The sequence below is a fragment of the Pleurodeles waltl genome, chromosome 6 (assembly GCF_031143425.1).
Source record: "Pleurodeles waltl isolate 20211129_DDA chromosome 6, aPleWal1.hap1.20221129, whole genome shotgun sequence".
Classification (NCBI taxonomy): Eukaryota; Metazoa; Chordata; class Amphibia; order Caudata; family Salamandridae; genus Pleurodeles; species Pleurodeles waltl.
The window spans coordinates 1,058,554,061-1,058,573,021 of record NC_090445.1 but is presented as its reverse complement, the minus strand read 5'-3'; the positions used below and the strand labels follow the sequence as shown (position 1 = coordinate 1,058,573,021).

Below are 18,961 nucleotides of genomic sequence, written 5' to 3'. Positions count from 1 at the left end.
CATAATGCCCCGCGTGAGGATTCTCTCAATGTTTAACGTCTACTCGGCTCCTGCTAGGTTTCAGGAATCGCGAAACGAGGTTCAACTGCAGTTGAACTAGGAGATCCGAGTTGTAATCTCGGTTTACTTAGTCGCATTGTGTGATCTTGGGCACATTGCTTATCTCACTCTAGATCAGTTACCTTGAGAAGGTTCTGGGGGCGATCACGTTCGCAATAGCGCTCTCCGGCACCAGCTCATTCATCAGAAACTCTGTCCATGTTCATATTTCATTAAGATTACCAGACGGGGCCATGCCATCACGGACACGCTGGTTCTGTCCTGGATGTGCTTCTACAAAGCTTTTTCAGGTGCGTTAGTTCAACTGAGCGCTGACAGTGGTGGCCCTTATGATAAGGAGCTGCCTGGCAACCGCAGTTATCGGTAAAGATTTTGCCATCACAGATCTGAGGTAGATTGGCATGCTCGTCTCCTTAGGACCTGAGGCTTTCACAGGGCAAGGAACGAAGTCACTCAGTTTCAGGTTTAAAATGACGGCTGTGCCGGGAGTGTTAGATAAACAGATAGGGCCGTAGGTTCCGCGAAGCGTAAGGTACAGCGCCTAGATGCCATTAACATGCTACCGCATAGTGCCAGCATGTTAGGACGCGGCCTTGCTTCAAAGGCTGTCACTGGTTGCACAAGTGACGACACAGACAGCGGTCACGTGTGCAGTCATGCATGTCGCTGCATGCAGAATGTCACAGCAGATGTCCCTTGCGTTTAGTGAATGGGGTCATTGTCAGCATCGCCACCGCGGTCACACCATTGTAAAGCTATTCCACCCGCACACGCCAGTAAGTAAATGATGGAGCAGTGCCCCTTGCAATTACAGATGTTACTTTTGTTTATACCCCATGCTCGTCCCATCCGCCCCCCCCCCCCCCACGCGCCCCTTCAGTGTATGTCCTAGCATCCTAGACCGAGCTCGTCTTTTTGGCGTTCTTGTTTGGCAGTGGCGGAACAGTCACACATTCCATCGCCGGTTTGCTCTTTGCTAAAGTTGCAATACAGAACATTAAGCAAGAGTGGGAAGCCCTCTCTGGGTCTGGCGGAGCTCTTCCTTTAGGACTCTACTGTCGCGAGCGTTAGGTCACCCGCTAGAAGAGTGAGCTGTCTGTCACAAAGATGCATTTGATACAGCAGCACATGAGCGCGTGCAGGTGTAGTATTTAGTGGGGTTTACACCCGAGGGGTGAAGCTTGGAGCGAATCTAGATCTGTGTGTATCACTGGGGCTGTATCTCAGTGCCCCAGACCCCGCCCACCCTGGGAGCTCTGGCTTTGTTGATACCACAGTGTATTTACTTAAGACCCCGATCGCTAAACACATGGAAAAGCGCCTCGTCTTTGTCAAGTGGTTGAATTCCTATCTCGTGCACGCATCGATCTCTTATGTGCAGCTTTCTAGCGCTGCAGCCAGGGGCTACCCCTTTGTGGCCTGAGATTGTATCTTAAAATGGTGTGTAAGGTGACCCAGCGATTGATGCTTCCAGTCGTTCACTCCTCACATAGAGATGACCTGCCCTGATGCCCGGGGCTGTAGAAAATCACAACAAACGGTGCCCTGAGAAGAAAAAAACATTCCAGTACTCTGGAATTTGACAAGCTGCTGCGATGTGTTTTTTTAAAATTACTGCAAGCATATGTTCCAGAAATGCTGCTGGGACTGTGCGCCGAAGTCTCGATCGATTGTACTTAATTTTTTAGAAAGTCGTAAATCTGGTTGGACTGAATCTGTATTTTATTTGGCAACTCCACACAGATGTTAGTGCCAGAATAAAGGGCAAGTGGAAACGTGTTAACCCCCTCTTCATAAGGTTTTCAGTATCCGAAACACAGCTCTTGTCGAGTGGAGAGGTTAGCGTTCCATTTCTGTCTGCCTGTCAAACCTGTTAGCATTTTCAGCACAGCATCCGGCGTTCATTGCTCTTAACATGTATAAGGACGATTTTGGTAAAGACATGAGACAACTTCCTAGTTAATAGAACAGGAGAGCCCGGGACTGTATATGGTGGTGCAACGTGAAGTTTCATCCTTAATGTGAAGTCATAAAGTCTAAATGGATAGGCAATGGCATGTTAAATGGAGTTTTTGCATGTATACATTTTTGTGGTGAAAGTTCAAATTTGAGACATACGTGGTCTCTGGTGTGTGTGTGTTACTTTGTATTATTGACATGTGTTTTTTTAATGTATAATGTAATTGCGCCGATGGCATGCGTTTTACTAAAACGTGATTAATAATGGGTTTGAGAGTAAATCAAACTTACATTCCTGCTGATAAATCCATGTTAAAAGGAGGGAGAAGGCATGTGGCTTTTGTGATGTTGTTTCTGTGCATGAGACACCATGCTGTGCCGGTGTGGTCATGCTGCAGACTTTGAGGCTGTCTTTGCTGAGCTTTGGCTTGACATGCCTACTTAGACACCACCAGCAGAAGCTTTCTTATCTTTCTAGTAATAAGTGCCGAGCCACCCACCGGCTCAAATTAAGGACTGGGGCTCGCATAGAACCACGAAGCTAGCAAACAAAGCAGAGCTGGAATGTATGTTCTTGTTTTTTTAAAGCACCGATGTTGGGGGGTGGGCGGGATGGAATGTGGTATTTGTGTAAGACGGATTACCAAATAGCAACCAACCCTCCAAACTGGAGTCCCTCGACAGGATAGTAAAGAAGTGATGTCCGGCTCTAATCCCGTCTGGAATGAGGGACATTTTTCTTTGGTCGCCAGAGCATTGTTGGCGAAATTAGGTTCCATGGTTTTTGTGTGTTCGTGACTTAGAGGAGACAAGTGTAAGGACACGATGCGGGGAGAGCTGGAGCAGAGCATCATTCCCTTGGATATGCCTCTGGCTAGGACACCCAATCTAAAAGTCGAGCTCCTCGAATGAGTGTACATATCTGCCAAGCACTTGTGTCCATGTGTCAGCACAGCGCGCAGGTCGGATTAGCTCCTTAATGTGAAACTGTTGTGCCTAGCACCCTACGCCTTCCCTCCCCGCTCTAATATCAGCCAATAGGAGAGATGTTTGGGCTGACCTTTGAGGGGAGAGGTCAGGGGGCAGCTGTGAATGTTTTCCATCTCACTGAACCGCGTCAATAAACCCAGCAGTCCTACGTAGGCTGTCCCCACCCCCATATTGGGAGCGAGAGCCCGGCGTGAGGGGATGGGTGACAGCCCGACTGACAATGGGGCAGGCCTCAAAGGCAGTGAGTAGAACACTGTGACTCTTTTGGGGTTTGGTGAAAATAAGTGAGATTTTGGATGGCCGCCGGTTTTGATTGCAGTCATTATAATAACATTGACTATTGACCTGATATGTAATACACACTACATAGTGCTTTGTCGTTTCCTCAGCCTTATTCAATGATACACGTTTTATTCACCATAGGAGATGAAAGGCGGAGTCCGAGTTAAGATATGTGGCTATAAAATAGCCACACAATTCTGACGGTGCGGGTCTTCCCGGGTGTTCTGATATCTCCCCGGTCGTTGCAGGTGAATCAGTTTCCCACACGAATATGTATGGGGCGATGGCGGCAGCCAAATGCCAAAGTTTTTGTTTGCCGCACTCTTCCTTCCGGTCCCCATCTGAGGCGCCGTTTAGGAATGCATATTCCAGGCGCACTACCACATCAAGGTGTCTTGGACTCGCACCAAAACGCATTCGCTATCCCGAGCATTCCTATAGTTTTTTCAGGGGAATGTGTGGATCCAGGGGGGTTTTGAAATTGTTTTCTGTATTTTTATGGAGCTGTGGCGTATTATTTACTTAGATGAGACTGCGGGCAACCCTAAATTCTGGAAGGATGCAATTAAATGAAGGAGCGTACCTCGCGTTCAGGGAGGAGTCCTCGTTCACGGCCACAAGGGCGTCTCAACATTGCCTACTTGGACACAGGCCAGTGACAGCGCTCCTTACTAATGGCTGCGATATGTACACCAGTGCGACGGCTCCTCTATTGTCCAGGCTGATTTGACTCTGAACAGTATGAGACTCGTGTAGGTCACACACAGAGAACGACGGCGGGCGCTTACCTCGCTGAGCTACCGAATGAACTCGGTAGATCAGTCCAGGGGGCTGGCAGGTCGCTCTGACGACACACCAGGCTTTGAGTCCCGAGGGTGGGGCGGAGCTGGGCAGGGCTGTGCGCACTCATTCATGGTTGTCTGGAAAACAGTTACTCATTTGCGGCGAGACTGAAATGTGTGCAAGATCACACAGCACCAAGGCCCATTAGGTCGATCTTTCTGAAGTGGGGAACAATCTGAAAGGGCACATTCACTTTCAAATTAATGGTATTCGGTGGCATTATGTATTTTCGTAGGCAAAAAACACAGGAATCTGTACTTAATAATATATCTTATCTTTGCCCATACTTGTGTCCGTCAGAAAGAAACGGATATGTTGGTTCTCCTTGTCTTCTCTATCTGACTAGTGTGTGTGTGTATGCGCACGTGTGTGTGTATATATATATATATATATATATATATATACATTTCACACACTCTCTTCCACCACTCTATATTTCCGTCTTTCTCTGATCCGGCTTGGCGTTTCTCTGCTGAACTCCTGTGTCCCTTCTTTGCTGTGCCTTCCGCTTCTCCCCGCTCCCACTTAAGTCCAGGCCCCTCCATCGCCATGACATCACCAGCCCCCTCGCTGCAATGCGAGCAGTAGTCATGCCCGCAGCGTCTTCACGCAGTGTTGACTAAGGGCTGCCCCCGCCCCTTCCTGTCCACATGCTCTGCCTGTGCAGAGGATCCGAGGCTCTCCAATGTCTGACAGGCTCGCCCCGTGAGCAGACCCCCGGCCCGGTGGCTGCCGGCTCCAGAGAGCTGCTGCCGCCCCTAAACGCTTTACATAACCAGCCGGTGCATTAACCGAAGGGATGATCCTCGCTCTGCCCAGCGCGCTGCTGTGTCAGCTCGAGGTGAGTTTGTCATTCATATCGTTTTGCTGATAACTCCTGGGAGGTTCGCCCGTCTGATCATGGCTGTTGCACCGGGCACTTCAGAGGCGCGCTGCCCCGTTTGTACACATTAATGGGAGTGTTCATTGGGAATCTGCGTAAAACCTAAGCATGCAGTCAGCTCACGTTGAAAGAGAGACCCTGTGCCTGCCGATGGGCTGGACCGCGATGTCTTTTTGTGTCACAGCCAGTGTGTCATGGGCCATAGTGCTAGGAAGGAAACGGGGTCCTCTGGGCGCTGTTAATCTATGAAATACAGCAGTAATCGAAGTTCTGTCAGCGCGGAACCTGTAAACAAAGCTTACGTTTTTCTGAAGTGTGAGCGTTATGTAAAAATTGGCGTCGAGTATTATTCCCGCAACGTTCATGTCAGTCGAAGTGCTTCCAGGTGAATGTTTTTTCTAGCTGACGGCGGCTAAGGGATAATATTCAAACACAATATGAAATAACTGGTGTCTGAGATTTGGGGCCGTCATTGAGAGGGCTGGCTAGGCTGCGATGTAGCAGAAACAGTTCTTGTTGGGGAAGACACCCCAGAAGGGAACCCCGAGGGAAACCTTAAAGGCTTATGGAGACATAAACCCTTTTGTAATACGACTGTACTTAGTACTTCTCATCTCTCTAGTTTATTTGAGCGTTTTCTATTCCAAGTAGTGAGGGTGCCCATGAGTATTGGTGGGTTTGGGCATTAACTCAGCATGGTAAGTGTGTGTGTGTTTGTGTGGAGGGGTGGATTCATGATTACTTACAAATTATGGTAGTGGATTACTTTTTATTTAAATAACAATCTCCATTGGCGAGAGGAAAACCAATCAGAGACTCAAAACAGTTTGGAGACACTTGGGCTATCTGCAGGCCGGCGCATTGCACGTCCATTTCAAGGGCACCTGGAAACGTTACCAGACTATCATTTCTTTAAAGTCAAACAGTGCAGCAGATGTGGATTGCATAGTATTGGCGAAATCTGTTTGTGGGGCATGAAGTGTCTTTGTGTTGTGATATATATATATATAGATTCATAGCATATCATTTGTCATATATGAATGCATTTTTTATTTTTTGAGGCGAGACCTGAAAAGAAACATGTGATAGGATTTGCGAGGATCTTTTCATTTTCCTCTGTGAAGGGCTGTTATGTTTAGTCTGAAGGTATTCTCAGCTCAAGTGAGGGTATTTTGAGGTTTCAGACAAGTTGCATGTCGAAGCTGAATAAGGGTCTGTTGTAGGCCTGTGGACTGTAGGACTGTGCGTGGGTCTGCACGAGACCATGCAGAGGTGCCTGGTAGAGTCTGTTGAGTACAGTAAAGTGAGTCCTGGCGGCTGTAAGGTGGCGTGTTTGTGTTAAGGGATTGCCTTTGTGCACAGTTTTAGGAGTACAGTGTGTGTAGAGTCTGACGTGTCTGCGAGGCTCTGGGTTACCCGGGTTCACAGTTCGCCGGTGACACAGGAAGTCATGGCGGTCGAACAGTAATTGAAGCCTTCGACACGTTCCTGGGGGAAGAACACAACTGCTTCCGGTTCCGGCCTGGGCTCCTGAGCTGTGTGACCCCCTATGAATAGCAGTACCAGGGATTAGGGAGCGACTGACTCCAGCAAGCTGGGGATTTGTGCTCCGCTCCCACCAGGGGAGTGCCAAGGGCATTCTGAGCGGGAGGTCGGCGGAGATGTTCTGCCTGCTGCTGCAGTTCTGCCTGTACATGAAGGTATGGAGCCAGGAACCCTTGCCATACTTTTTCTTTTTGTGTAAATGGACTCTCCTTTGTTGGGGAGATTGTGTGACCTGACTGTTGCTTCGTTTCTATATCCATGCCTTGAGGATAACCAGAGTGCCATTTTCTTGCAGGCCCCTGGAAGGCGGCGGAAGAATATGAATGAATTCCTCGGTGATTCCAGTATCCCAGTGCAGGATGCACTGCCCAACTTGAGTGGCTCACTCCCCAGTAATGGCATCGACACCTGGAAGAACCGCGCGGCCAGTCGCTTCAGCGGGTTCTTTGGATCCGGGACCACTGGCCCTTTTGGACGGGTAAGTTATCCAAATCAAGCTATAAATGTGGTTATTGCTCTTTCCTGTGGTACCACATTATGTTATGTAATTGCATTTATTAAGGACCAGCTATTACGAACTATGGCATTGTTGGGATTGCTCTATCCGTGCGCCCTTTTACGCAGCTCTGGAGGAACCAGCGTTTAATGATGTCCATTGCTTTGTTGGTGTTTGGTTGTGTCTGGTCAGTAGTGATTTCATGCAGTGTGCAGGTTTGAAATGCTTTGTGTTAGTGTGAGAATGAAGTAAGATTGATCTTGGAAGATCTGTGTAGTGATTTAAGTCTTTGCGTTGGTGCGTAAAGGACTTTCCGGCTGTCTCACCATTGTAGGCCAAGATCTGTCATCAATCTATAGAATATAGTGCTGTTTATGCAAGCACTAGAAGACAGATCAGAGTCCTTTGATGGGGATGTTATATATATTAATGTTATCCGCATGTTTCTAGGTGCATGCTGGTTTATATTCAATATCGGGTAAAACTGGAGGGGCTCAATAGCTTATCTATGCAAGTTGTGAGAGGAAGTATTTTTTCCCAGCCAAAGAGAATGGCATGAGGAACACTATGGAAGACTGCAGGGGGCTAGTGGAGATAGGGAGTGATATATTCTGCTTTCAGCAGTTGCTAGTGCTTGTAGATCAGCCATTGGCAACGGCGATTGGACTCACTGTGGAAAAGGATGCATGTGTTTTGGCAAACAGGCAATATGCAAAAAAAATGTCAGTCATACAAAAAGTATGAAAATAAAGGCTTGGCACCAGCAGCCCAGACACACGGCTGAGGCTGTGAAGTGCACTTCTTTATAAATGGCTCTGCACCTGCGATCTGACAAAAGGCAGGAGAGTCAAAGGATGAGCTGACCCATTGTTCCATGCTGTGTGCCGTGGTGGGCAGAAGCATGGCATGAATGACGGATAAATGAATGAAGATGGCTGACTTAAAACCCCATGATGTCTGTTTATGGATGTAGGTTTTACAAATATATATATTTATATATATATATATATATATATATATATATATATATATATATATATATATTTTGGAAAACAAGAGGCTAGCGATATCGCCAAAGGTTTTGCCAGCCCAGATATGAAAGCAGCCTCCTTCCAGATACTACCAGAGCAAAAAAAAGACGTAGATTTAAAAACAAACCACACTGTTTTAATGTTTGTTTGAGTGCCCAGAAGTCTGCTTAGGATAGAATTGCAGCAATATCAACAGAGATGGGGCCGCCGCCTGTACGAGTTACTTTATAGTACTTGCTGAAGTGAACACCACCATAACTTCGGTCATGAATTTGAAGCATAATATTTAATGATGGATCAAGCTCTACAAAGTTCATCTAACTGGAAGGCCCCTGTAGAGAGAGGCCGAAGAATCCGAACTTGCCCATAATGAAGGACAGGAGGATAGTGGAACATAACAGTGAGCACTGCACTAGCCTGAGGAACCACTATTCCGGAGGCTGCACTATAAAGTATTGATTTACACACACAGTGTTGGAGAGTCCCTTGGAGAGGCTCAGCAGGGCACAGCTCGCACATACATTCTGAAGCTGGTTCTAAGACAGATGGAATGCACCAATGCCAGTGAGAATGCAAGGGTAAAACTGGAGACCATGCCATGATCAAGAGTTGGCCAGAGATGCTGGGCGGGCCTGGTTCTCGGAGAAAGCAGGAGGTTTAGCAATGGGCTGACACTGTTTTGGCTGGTTTCTCTCCTGCTGCTGAAGTATTATGCTCTGAAGTGCTTGGGCAGACCTAGAGCTAAAAATGCAAAATTTAGGGTCATTTATAAAAAAATTGTAATTTTCAGTGGAACCCTGCTGTACCTCTCCAAACACTCCACATGGAACGTAGCACTCACTGCACTTCTTTGGGGGCAAAATAGGATGGTATCAAGATGTTTTGCAAGACTACTTCCTGTTGCTAGATGGATCCTGTATGATCCTATGCCCTGGGCAGCTTGTGACATACATTCAGCCCTGACTCGACTTCAGTATTATTACATGTTTTTTCAGGCAGGGGGCTATGCTCAGCGGGTTAACTTGACCTTAGGTGGCAGTGAGGAGCATCGTAGGCCTGAACCAGCTTGCCTTCCCCTGCCTTATTATAAGGTATTAATAGAACGTCGGTCTAAGCTTTTAATCTTTGTGCCATGATAGCTCAGTGTGACCTCATCACGCCAAGCTCCAGATTCACTGATGAAGCCATCTTAGGATAACCCACAGCAGTCATGCACGACATGACCTTGTACATCAGAATGCTTTGTAAGCACCGGGTGGGCATGGTGGACCTAAGTAGGCGTTGCGTCTGACCATCATACACCGGCCTATATCACATAGAACAGTGGTTTGCAACCTGTGGTCTGGGGACCCCTGAGGGTCCGCGAGAGCCTAGAAAATTAAAAAATATTAACAAATATTGACAAATATTGACAAATTAGGTCCCCAGCTTCCAGTTATGACTCAGGCGGGGGTCCCCGGATTTCCATGATGACTTAGTGGGGGTCCCTCAGTTCCATTAATGTTAAAGTGGGGGTCCACAGTAATCAAAAGGTTGGGAACCACTGAAATAGAACATTCGCACCAAGAAGTGCTGTCACCATTCTCTTGAAAGTATAAAGACACAAATAAAAGTATATGCACTTTTCTAAATAGTCCCTGCTAAACGTATGTGTTTACTGCCAGCTGCTTGGATTGCCCTATTAAACGTGTGAGATGCATACCTTGACATGCAGGTACTTAATTTTGAAGGCCTGGCAGTAATGCCGAGGGAATGCTGGTCCAGTCCTATGGAAATCACGACTTCCATGGCCAGAAGTCCTTGTGCTTTCTCACTTGTCACAAAGTGTGTCCCTTGGGGTGCAGTCGCCGCACTAAGCACCTCGGTTATTGCAGCCACAGTTGCAGCTTCTATCCAAGTAAAAGGAAACTAGTGCTGCCACTGGCATTCACAGTCTCCCAGTGACATAAGGCGGGTTCCTCCGTGTAATAATCCCCGAGGGCCCATATCTCTAGGGTGCAGTCCGTCCTTCCCAAGCATCGCTTTAAAATTCTCCCCAAAAAGGCTTATTTCCACCCATTTGGTTTATACGTCGTCACTCCGTGCGTCTCTCTAATACCCTCACTACACTGATTGTTAAAGCTCTCAAAACAGCGTTTATTGTGAGACAACTGCAAGTCTGAGGCCGGAGGCGGGGGACAGGAGCGCAGCGCGTTTGGCTTGCAAATCTTTGCGAGAGCTCTTGTTAGGGGCAGGGTTGGTTCAGTCTTGTTTGTCGAGGAGCCGTAGTGTGACTGTCCGGGTAAGGGGGGCGCTGTGACTGCCATTTTTACACTGCATGCTGTGAGCAGCCTTTGAAAACAAAGCAAATGGCGGCTCTCGTGCCTGACTGACCCCCAGTCATTGCAAGGTCTACAGTACCTGATGTTGAAAGGTCCACAGGACCATTACAAGATGCAGAGGGATAGCATGAACTGTGGTCACTATAATCCGGGATGTCCCCATCAAAAGCATACGAACAAGGGCAACCAGAACCCAGTAAAGCCGGCTGCAGATGTAGACTCTGTGGCATCTCCACGTGCCAGGTGATTCCAGCGGATTTGAGTGGCACCCACCCGGGGTGCACATTGGTCCCCTGGCAAGCAGCTTCTCAGAGGGTGCGTGACTGATTCATCTGGATCCACTGAGAACACATTGAGTCACTTTGCCTGCGGCCTAGTCACCTGTCCAGACAGAAACTAGGACTACATTTAATTAGAATTGAGTCTTCCTTTATTGGAGCTGATCTTTTGTCCCCTCTAGAGTCGTATCCTCCACCTTACACTGAACGGAGTAGTGGACGGGGCTTCGATAGTCCCTGGTCTACCATCAGTCTACCATAGTGACGCTGCGGTGCCTTTCTTGTAACCCACTAGGGTGCAGGATCATGACTTATTCATGAGTACCTGACGTCCAGGTTCTAATGTTTTGTTGATGTGTGTTGTGTGTGCTTTCACTAGCGGCACCGAATGCAATTTGAGTGGCCATCATTGCTTTCAATAGTCTTGCAGTGATACGCTTGTTCCCATTGTCGCACCAAGTTGGATACAATAGCGCGCTCACTTAGTCTGTGCTTCCAAATACATGGGCAAATTAAATAAGCGTAACCAAGAAATCTCCTGGCCATCAGTTTGTGTTATTGTCCTGAGGAGCCTTTGTTCCCGCGTCACAAGTGGCTCCACTTTTGTCTCTGGCATGGTGTTATAATGACAGGCTCCCTCCTCTGCAAGCCGGGTTTCAATTGTTTGTCTCTCACTTATCTGTCAGTGTCCTACCCACTCACAGCAGCTGCTCCATTGACAGGGGCGGTCCCACGGGCTTTGCACAGTGTCCCCGCACGAGCCGTAGTAGTCGTGCAACAAAGAGGGGAATCTACTGTGTCCCCAGGCATCGCTCCACTCCTGCTGATCACATTATCCGCGCTGTCTCTCATTTGCATTATTGGATGATGGAGCCTTCAGTTGGCGCCAACAAGTTTGTGGCTGTTCAGTTGCACTAGTAATGAATTCAGTCAATAAGTGGTGTAGTCTGGATCTAATCTTCTACTCGCAAGGATTTATTATGGCCTGGTTTCTAGTTCTCTCATACAGCAAATGGCACTAATAATATTAGCTTTGTCTAAATTGCAACACAGCATGGGCACAACAGTCATAATGAGTAGCAACACTATTATAAGTACACAGTACTCGCAAGTTCTAGTTTTCTTTAAAAGGGGCACTTCAACGTGACATGTTTTTGAGGGCGCTGTTGTCCTTTTGTGGTTGTGACATCTGCAGAGTGTTTTGAGTTGTTGAGGAAGAGATACAGACATTGTCTGCGTGGAACCCCAGGATAGAGGGGCCCATTACTCTCAGATTTCAAATTCACAGGCTTCAGGTTTGAAGATCAGCCTGTCTATCATCTCCAAAATATGTGCGTAATGGGTGGGCTGAGCTGAAAGTATGGTGCTTGAGAAACATCTTCACAGGTATTCCTGGCCAACAGGTTAATTCAGATATCCCTTCAAAGAGGTGACGTTGGAGCATTTTGAAACAAATAGCTTCTTGCGAGAACTTCAAATAAACACCAAAAAAACGTTTAGGATGTGGAAGGAACTGGAAGGGTCCATATATAAAAACTTCAGTTTTTACTTTTCTCATCATTTGTACAGCAGACTTATTGGTCATTACTAGGGCCCCGTAGCACTGTTGACTATTGCGGATGTGTGTTTCCACGTTGTTCCAGTATTCACTGCTGACTAGAATCTGAATGTTTGTATGATGTTGTGTTTTAGGGATCATGTTCTGGGCCATTTTTAGACACATGTTGGTCCATTGTGTCTTGTGAAGTTTAAGCGTTCGGTTCCAATGGAGGGCGACCAGATGTGCCATATCTGATTATTACGTGGCAATGTCTTACTCTCTAGATTTGGAATGAATGATTTGGTTGTGGAATGATGTATTTGGATAACTTGACTGCCTGTGATCTGTAGGCTAAGTGAAATTCTCAGTAGTTAATCTGTGTGTGATTCTGCTGACATTGTTGAAAGCCCAAGCTGTGTTAGATTTTGTCAAAATAAATCCTACAGGACCGTCGGATCCATAGCAGATTAATGATAATTTGTACGCATGTGCGATGCTGTGTCCAGCATATTCTATTACATTTGTGTTCATAGAACTTTGTTGATAATGCCGTTGGGCACAAAGCTAATTCTCTGCGATTTCTCGAGTTTCTGTCAATTTTTCCCCGAAACAGAGTGCAAATAAATAAATATCAAGTATATGTGAAAGATATCTAACTTTAGGATTGACGATAGCCTCGCCATCTGCTTCTCGTTCTCATTATAGATTCACTCAAGGGCCTATGGTTTCGATTTGTGTAGAGGATATACCTTTGAAAGCAGAGGAGAAAATCACAAATTCAAGAAGTTTGATTTTAGACATGTTTTCCTTAAAACTGGCCTTTGGGAAAAGTTAAAGGTGCACACCTTACCTCTAAAAACGTGAATTTTAGTATGGAAAATTAGATGTTTAGAAAAGAAACAAGGGAGCCAGGCCTTAGCTCAACATAGGCAAAAACAACTAATAAATTGACATCGTGTTGTTAACTTGTCATTACTGTTTTGGTAACTTAGCATCACAGATTTTTGATGGAGTGTTTTGTTGACCTCAAAAATATGGTCTTTTCCCACTTATAAGATAGATCTTATTTAGTTAATTTAGTGGTAAATGAAGACCCTTTCATGTGTGCATTTTCTTGCCTCTCCCAGGAAATTGATAAGATGGAACAGCTGGAGAGCAAGCTCCACGCCTACAGCACGTTTGGGGTTCCAAAGCTGCCACAACAACTCTGCTTTGACCAGGATTCTTGGGAAGAAGAAGAGGATGACACCAACCTGTCTCTTGAGGACAGTTGGCAAGAAATCATCAAGGCCCCTGAGGTAAGCAGACCACTACAAATGCAAAAGATGTTAATCGCTGTTTATATTTATTTTGTTATTTATTGTACACAAATAAGAAGAAAAATGAAAGTTCAGCTCTTAACAATTTACATTTAATGAATTCAAAAGAGAAACAGGTGGGCCTATTAGGAAACAAAGAGGTCCGTCAAGAAGCTGGTTTCATTTGAAAGATGGGTAGCAGTAGATGAGTCAGTCATGCATTATGCAGAGCTAGGCACTGAAGTTTACACTGGTGCTATTGCTTTTTAGAGAGAGCACATTCACACAAAATCAAGAAAGTGGAAGAAGGTGTGCAGCTCATGAGCACTCTAGGTACATAGCTGTGGAAACATGTTTCCATCACCTTCCCTGGCCTTTTTTTAATTAAAAAATACTTATTCACAGAGATGAGAAAAACAGTCTTGTAACTTCTCGGTTCTGTTCCCTGGCAATTTAAAAGGTCTTCTATCCAGCATAAAGGGACTTATACACTTGATCTTAGTTCAGATCTCCAGTCTAGACTGCAAGCTTGTTGTACATGTAAACAGGGAGATGACAGGGAAGAGGATCTAATCATTCACTTCCTGTTTGAGGCATCAAGCCTGCCCTGCTCAGTTTTGTACAAACAAAATCTACAAATAATACTCTCCAATCGCTTTTCTTTGCTTGGGACGCTTTCTTGTGTTTTTTTTCACCACTATTAAGATATTGTTGCCTATCGTCATTTAGTCACTCCCCTGGCTTTTTGGAAACCTAACTAGGCTCCTGTCCTATGGCAGCCTAGTCTACTCGAGTGCAAAAATGGCCCTTGAAAGTGAGCCTATAATTTTCTCAACAAGCCCCTGGGGAAATCAATGTCAGACACCAATGAATGCATCACATTTCTGTAGCTAAGGACATCTCTGATTGTCGAAGATCTACCATATCCATCAGCAGATAACCTACTGGCACAGTTGTCCCAGCCATGGCTGTAGTACAGCAGAGACAATTCCACAACTGATTCTCCCAGAAGGGGAATTCTCCAGGGGAGAAATCAGCAGTACCCCCCTCCCCACCCAAATCTAAATCATGTAAAAAATGTCTTGAAGTCTTGTTGCCCTAGCAAACCCAAGCACAAGAAATCAGTGTTGTTACAATACTTGTACGTAGGTAGGATATCATCACTCTTAACAACCTGTCTGTGAACCTTGTACTTGGATTTATAGACTAAATTCAAGTTTTCTTTGTAAAATAGCTGAACCCAACTTTTGTTATGAGCTGTGGAAACAATATAAACGTGTGTTCCAAGACAATCCTGTGTGAGGCGCTAACTAGCAAAGTCTACCTTGCTTAGTTTTTTTCTTCTGTATGTGAAAGGCTGGTTGTCTTTTGTAAATAGCATGTGTACCCTTGTTACTAGATTTAGACTCTTAAGTTGTAATGATTTTAACCTTAGCCCATTTAACCTTCCTAAGTTCCCTGCTTCTGATGTACCAGCACCTGCTGTAACTGACTTTAACCAACCCCTGCCTGGAATGGAAGGTCGACTGGGTTATGCTAACCATTTGCCCACTTCCTCTGCTCGTTCTTTCTTGCAGACTTTGACTCGACGGCAGTGCCATCAGCAAGAGGCCATCTGGGAGCTTTTACACACAGAGGCCACCTACATCAAGAAACTCAAAGTGATCACTGATGTGAGTTTTGCATTCTCTTCAAGAGCATTAAGAAATAGCATTATAACTGTGTACTCATGCATGATCTGGACATGATAATTTAGCTGTGCTTCTAGGCGTGTGCAGTCCAAACCTGCTTCACACTGCATGTGTATATACAGGGAGGTAGCGGTTCCGGGTACAGATTTCTGAAGCAGGCTTGTGTTCCTTTTAGGTTAGTCACACTATTCCATCAAATATGGCAACTTTGTTCACTGCTATGCGGACCTTCACTGGTTGACGTGAGGTTGAAGAACTCTACCCTAATAAAATGCCCTGTGTTTCAGTGTTGAAGCCACCATCTTTGAGGTGGGACTTCCTTTATGAAGTGCTGAGGCATTGGTCCCATCTTGCACAGTTTACATGTGATAGATTTGCTTATTTTCATTTCAATTTGTATACTATGTTGTTAAGAATTTTGTAACACCCTTCCTTGCGAATGATGGCTGCACATACTGCTTTTTTTTTTTTTAGCAATAAAGGGGTAAGAAGGCTAAACTCACTACACTGGGAATGAAGATTCCACTCACTTTACTGGGTATGAAGACTAACCCACTACATTGTGAGAAAAAGCAGCACTCGCTACATTGGGAATGAATGCTGCACAGACTGCCACACACACACTCCTTCACCCTCACGCACAGGAAAGAATTCTGCACATAATATAGAGAGAAGTTTACTATCATTCAAAAGTAGGGTGCGGGTGCAGACAGCACTATATGAGGAGCGCCATACCAGTACCCATGACATCACTTGACTTAAACATTTGCTGGAAGGAAAAAACTATAAGCCAGACTTTCCACATCCATGCTCCCATGATACGGATTACCCTCCGACAACAAGAATGCTCCTGCACTCCTCCATTTTAGGAAGACGCAGAATCTCTTCCAAGAACCGATGGGAACTGTCTGTAAAATGTAACCATCTTGAGTTGTGCCCCTGGGCTTCACGTGCTGTTCAGCACTCAATAAACCTCCAGGACAGCAGAAAGTGATCCTGAAACCTGTGTGTTTTAAATAGCGATTTCAACCTGGTCTGGACTCCTAGCCCAGCACGATGTTCCAGACGTCTCCATCACGGCCTTCTCCCATTCCACATCTGTCGACCAGCGAGCCCACTGGGACACCAAGGCACAAAAGGGTACTCACCCCATCGTGCCTTGGGGACAGCTGCCTTATTCTCCTGGCAACCAGTAGGTCACTTCTTCTCGCACAGAAGGCAATCACCTAAGTACTTCTGAAGTGAGAAGCATTGTAACAGTGTTTCAGTAATAATTGTTACTCTAAAGGAGGCAACGTAAAACAATCTTTGCAGCCAGGAGAGGATCCGCTCCCTACTACAGAGGAAAAACCACCAAAATACTATTGCTGAGTGTTTCATTAGTTTGACTCCTTCTGAAAAAGCATCTACCTTGCTTATTATTACAGATTATCAGTAGCACTAATTCTCAGTCACTTTACTGACCGCAGGTCTCCTGAAACACTTAGGCCCATATTTATACTTTTTGACGCAAACCAGCGCCAGCACTGGTTTGCGTCAAAAAATTTACCGCCAGCTAACGACATTCCAATGTACCAGGCGGGCAACTTATTTATGGATTGACGTACGCCGGCGCTGCGGCCTGGTTAGAGTAAAAAAAAATTACTCTAACCGGGCAACGCAGGCGTAGGGAAGAATGGGGGTTCTGCGTCAAAAAATGGTGCAAGTCAGGTTAGAGTAAAAAATCATGGCTCTAACCAGACTTGCGCCATTTTTCAACGCACAACCCCCATTGAAATGACTCTTGTCTTAGGAAAGACAGGAGTCATGCCCCCCTGCCCAATGGCCATGCCCAGGGGACTTCTGTCCCCTGGGCATGGTCATTGGGCACAGTGGCATGTAGGGGGGGGGGGCAAGTTGGGCCCCCCATGCCACTTAAAAACTAAATAAAAAAAAACACTTACCTCTACTTACCTGGGATGGGTCCCCCATCCATGGGTGTCCTCCAGGGGTGGGCGAGGGTGGCAGGGGTGTCCCTGGGTGCAGGGAAGGGCACCTGTGGACTGCTTCCATGGTCAGAGACCATGGAAATGAGCCCACAGGTCCCTTAACGCCTGCCCTCACCCAGGTGTAAAGGGGTAAGAAGGCTAAACTCACTACACTGGGAATGAAGATTTCACTCACTTTACTGGGTATGAAGACTAACCCACTACATTGTGAGAAAAAGCAGCACTCGCTACATTGGGAATGAATGCTGCACAGACTGCCACACACACACTCCTTCACCCTCACGCACAGGAAAGAATTCTGCACATAATATAGAGAGAAGTTTACTATCATTCAAAAGTAGGGTGCGGGTGCAGACAGCACTATATGAGGAGCGCCATACCAGTACCCATGACATCACTTGACTTAAACATTTGCTTGAAGGAAAAAACTATAAGCCAGACTTTCCACATCCATGCTCCCATGATACGGATTACCCTCCGACAACAAGAATGCTCCTGCACTCCTCCATTTTAGGAAGACGCAGAATCTCTTCCAAGAACCGATGGGAACTGTCTGTAAAATGTAACCATCTTGAGTTGTGCCCCTGGGCTTCACGTGCTGTTCAGCACTCAATTGCCTCCTTGCTAGGTTCATGCCTTACCAGTACCTGTACATACACATGTCCACTTATTGCAGACAAACATACCTTGTGACTGGGTTAGGTACTACAAACACCGTTCTAATTTAGGGTAGAAAATACATGTTTTAACTTCCCTTTAACATTAATTTTCACTGGACAAACCTAAATTTGCTTACTCAGTTGCTGTATTACATATCAGCCTAAACGATACAACAGGAAAGCAGACCTAGAAGTTTTTAAATGAAAAAGGTTTCTTCATTGGACCTTCATAACCTACCCAATAACTGTAATTTCAGCCTCGGTAATAAAATCAATATGACCTACCCCACATTCACGATTAAAGCTCCTCGGTGTCACCCAAGAGCACCCAACCAAGCACCAGCATCAACCAAACCACAAACACATTTATACAAAAACTCCCCCATTCTTCCAAACAAGGCCAGCTCTTGCAGCCATCGGTGCACTCTGGGTCTGCTAGCAGTCTCTCGCATTGTGGCCAGCATTGCATGGCTGCCTGCAGACCCTCAGCATCTCGTGCACCTCATACACCCAGGGGCCCTAGAAGATGACACGGTTTGCACTAGGCCCCAGTGACGTCAGCGCATACCTCGGAGCGCGCGGGCCTCAGGTGCCCATTGTGAAGTGATTGCCTCGCATTACCTGATGTCTGCGCTGACCTTTATTAAAAGAGGGAGCCGTGATCCAAAGCGAGGGCTGGGAAGCATGCGCCGCCTTCCATGAATGAGCTCTTTTGTCGGGAGAAGGTGGTGGCTGTACAAACAGCTCAGGGGGCTGACAGCAGCGCGGATTAATCATCTTCGCATTTCCAAACACTGTGACTCTGCAGAGCGCGCCGCCATGCCGCACGCGCCAAGAGCCTCGAGCTGACATGACGGGCCAGAGACACCCTTTAAAACATGCGCCTTCTGCTTTGTCTCCACAGCTGTTCCTTTGTTGTCTGTTAAACCTCCAGGATTCCGGGCTCTTGTGCGAGGTAAGTTCTCGTACGCACCTGCAGCGTCTCGTGTCTTTCTGTGCATACTATCCTTTAAAAATCATTTAAATCGAAAAAGTGAAAGAAAAGTAACATTACATGAAATGCACACATTGAAAATGAAGCTTTGCCGCCCACTTTT

The 18,961-nt window shown here is 46.2% G+C and overlaps 1 protein-coding gene across 3 annotated transcripts in view; it reads left to right on the top strand.

Moving 5' to 3' along the window:
• Positions 1 to 18,961, top strand: part of PLEKHG5 (pleckstrin homology and RhoGEF domain containing G5) — an 834,379-nt gene that overhangs the window by 795,903 nt on the left and 19,515 nt on the right. For all 3 annotated transcript variants that reach the window (XM_069240015.1, XM_069240016.1, XM_069240018.1), the window contains 4 exons: positions 6,858 to 7,040; positions 13,356 to 13,526; positions 15,104 to 15,199; positions 18,769 to 18,819. In XM_069240015.1, the coding sequence (XP_069096116.1) occupies positions 6,858 to 7,040; positions 13,356 to 13,526; positions 15,104 to 15,199; positions 18,769 to 18,819 (501 nt within the window). The remainder of the gene's footprint in view (positions 1 to 6,857; positions 7,041 to 13,355; positions 13,527 to 15,103; positions 15,200 to 18,768; positions 18,820 to 18,961) is intronic.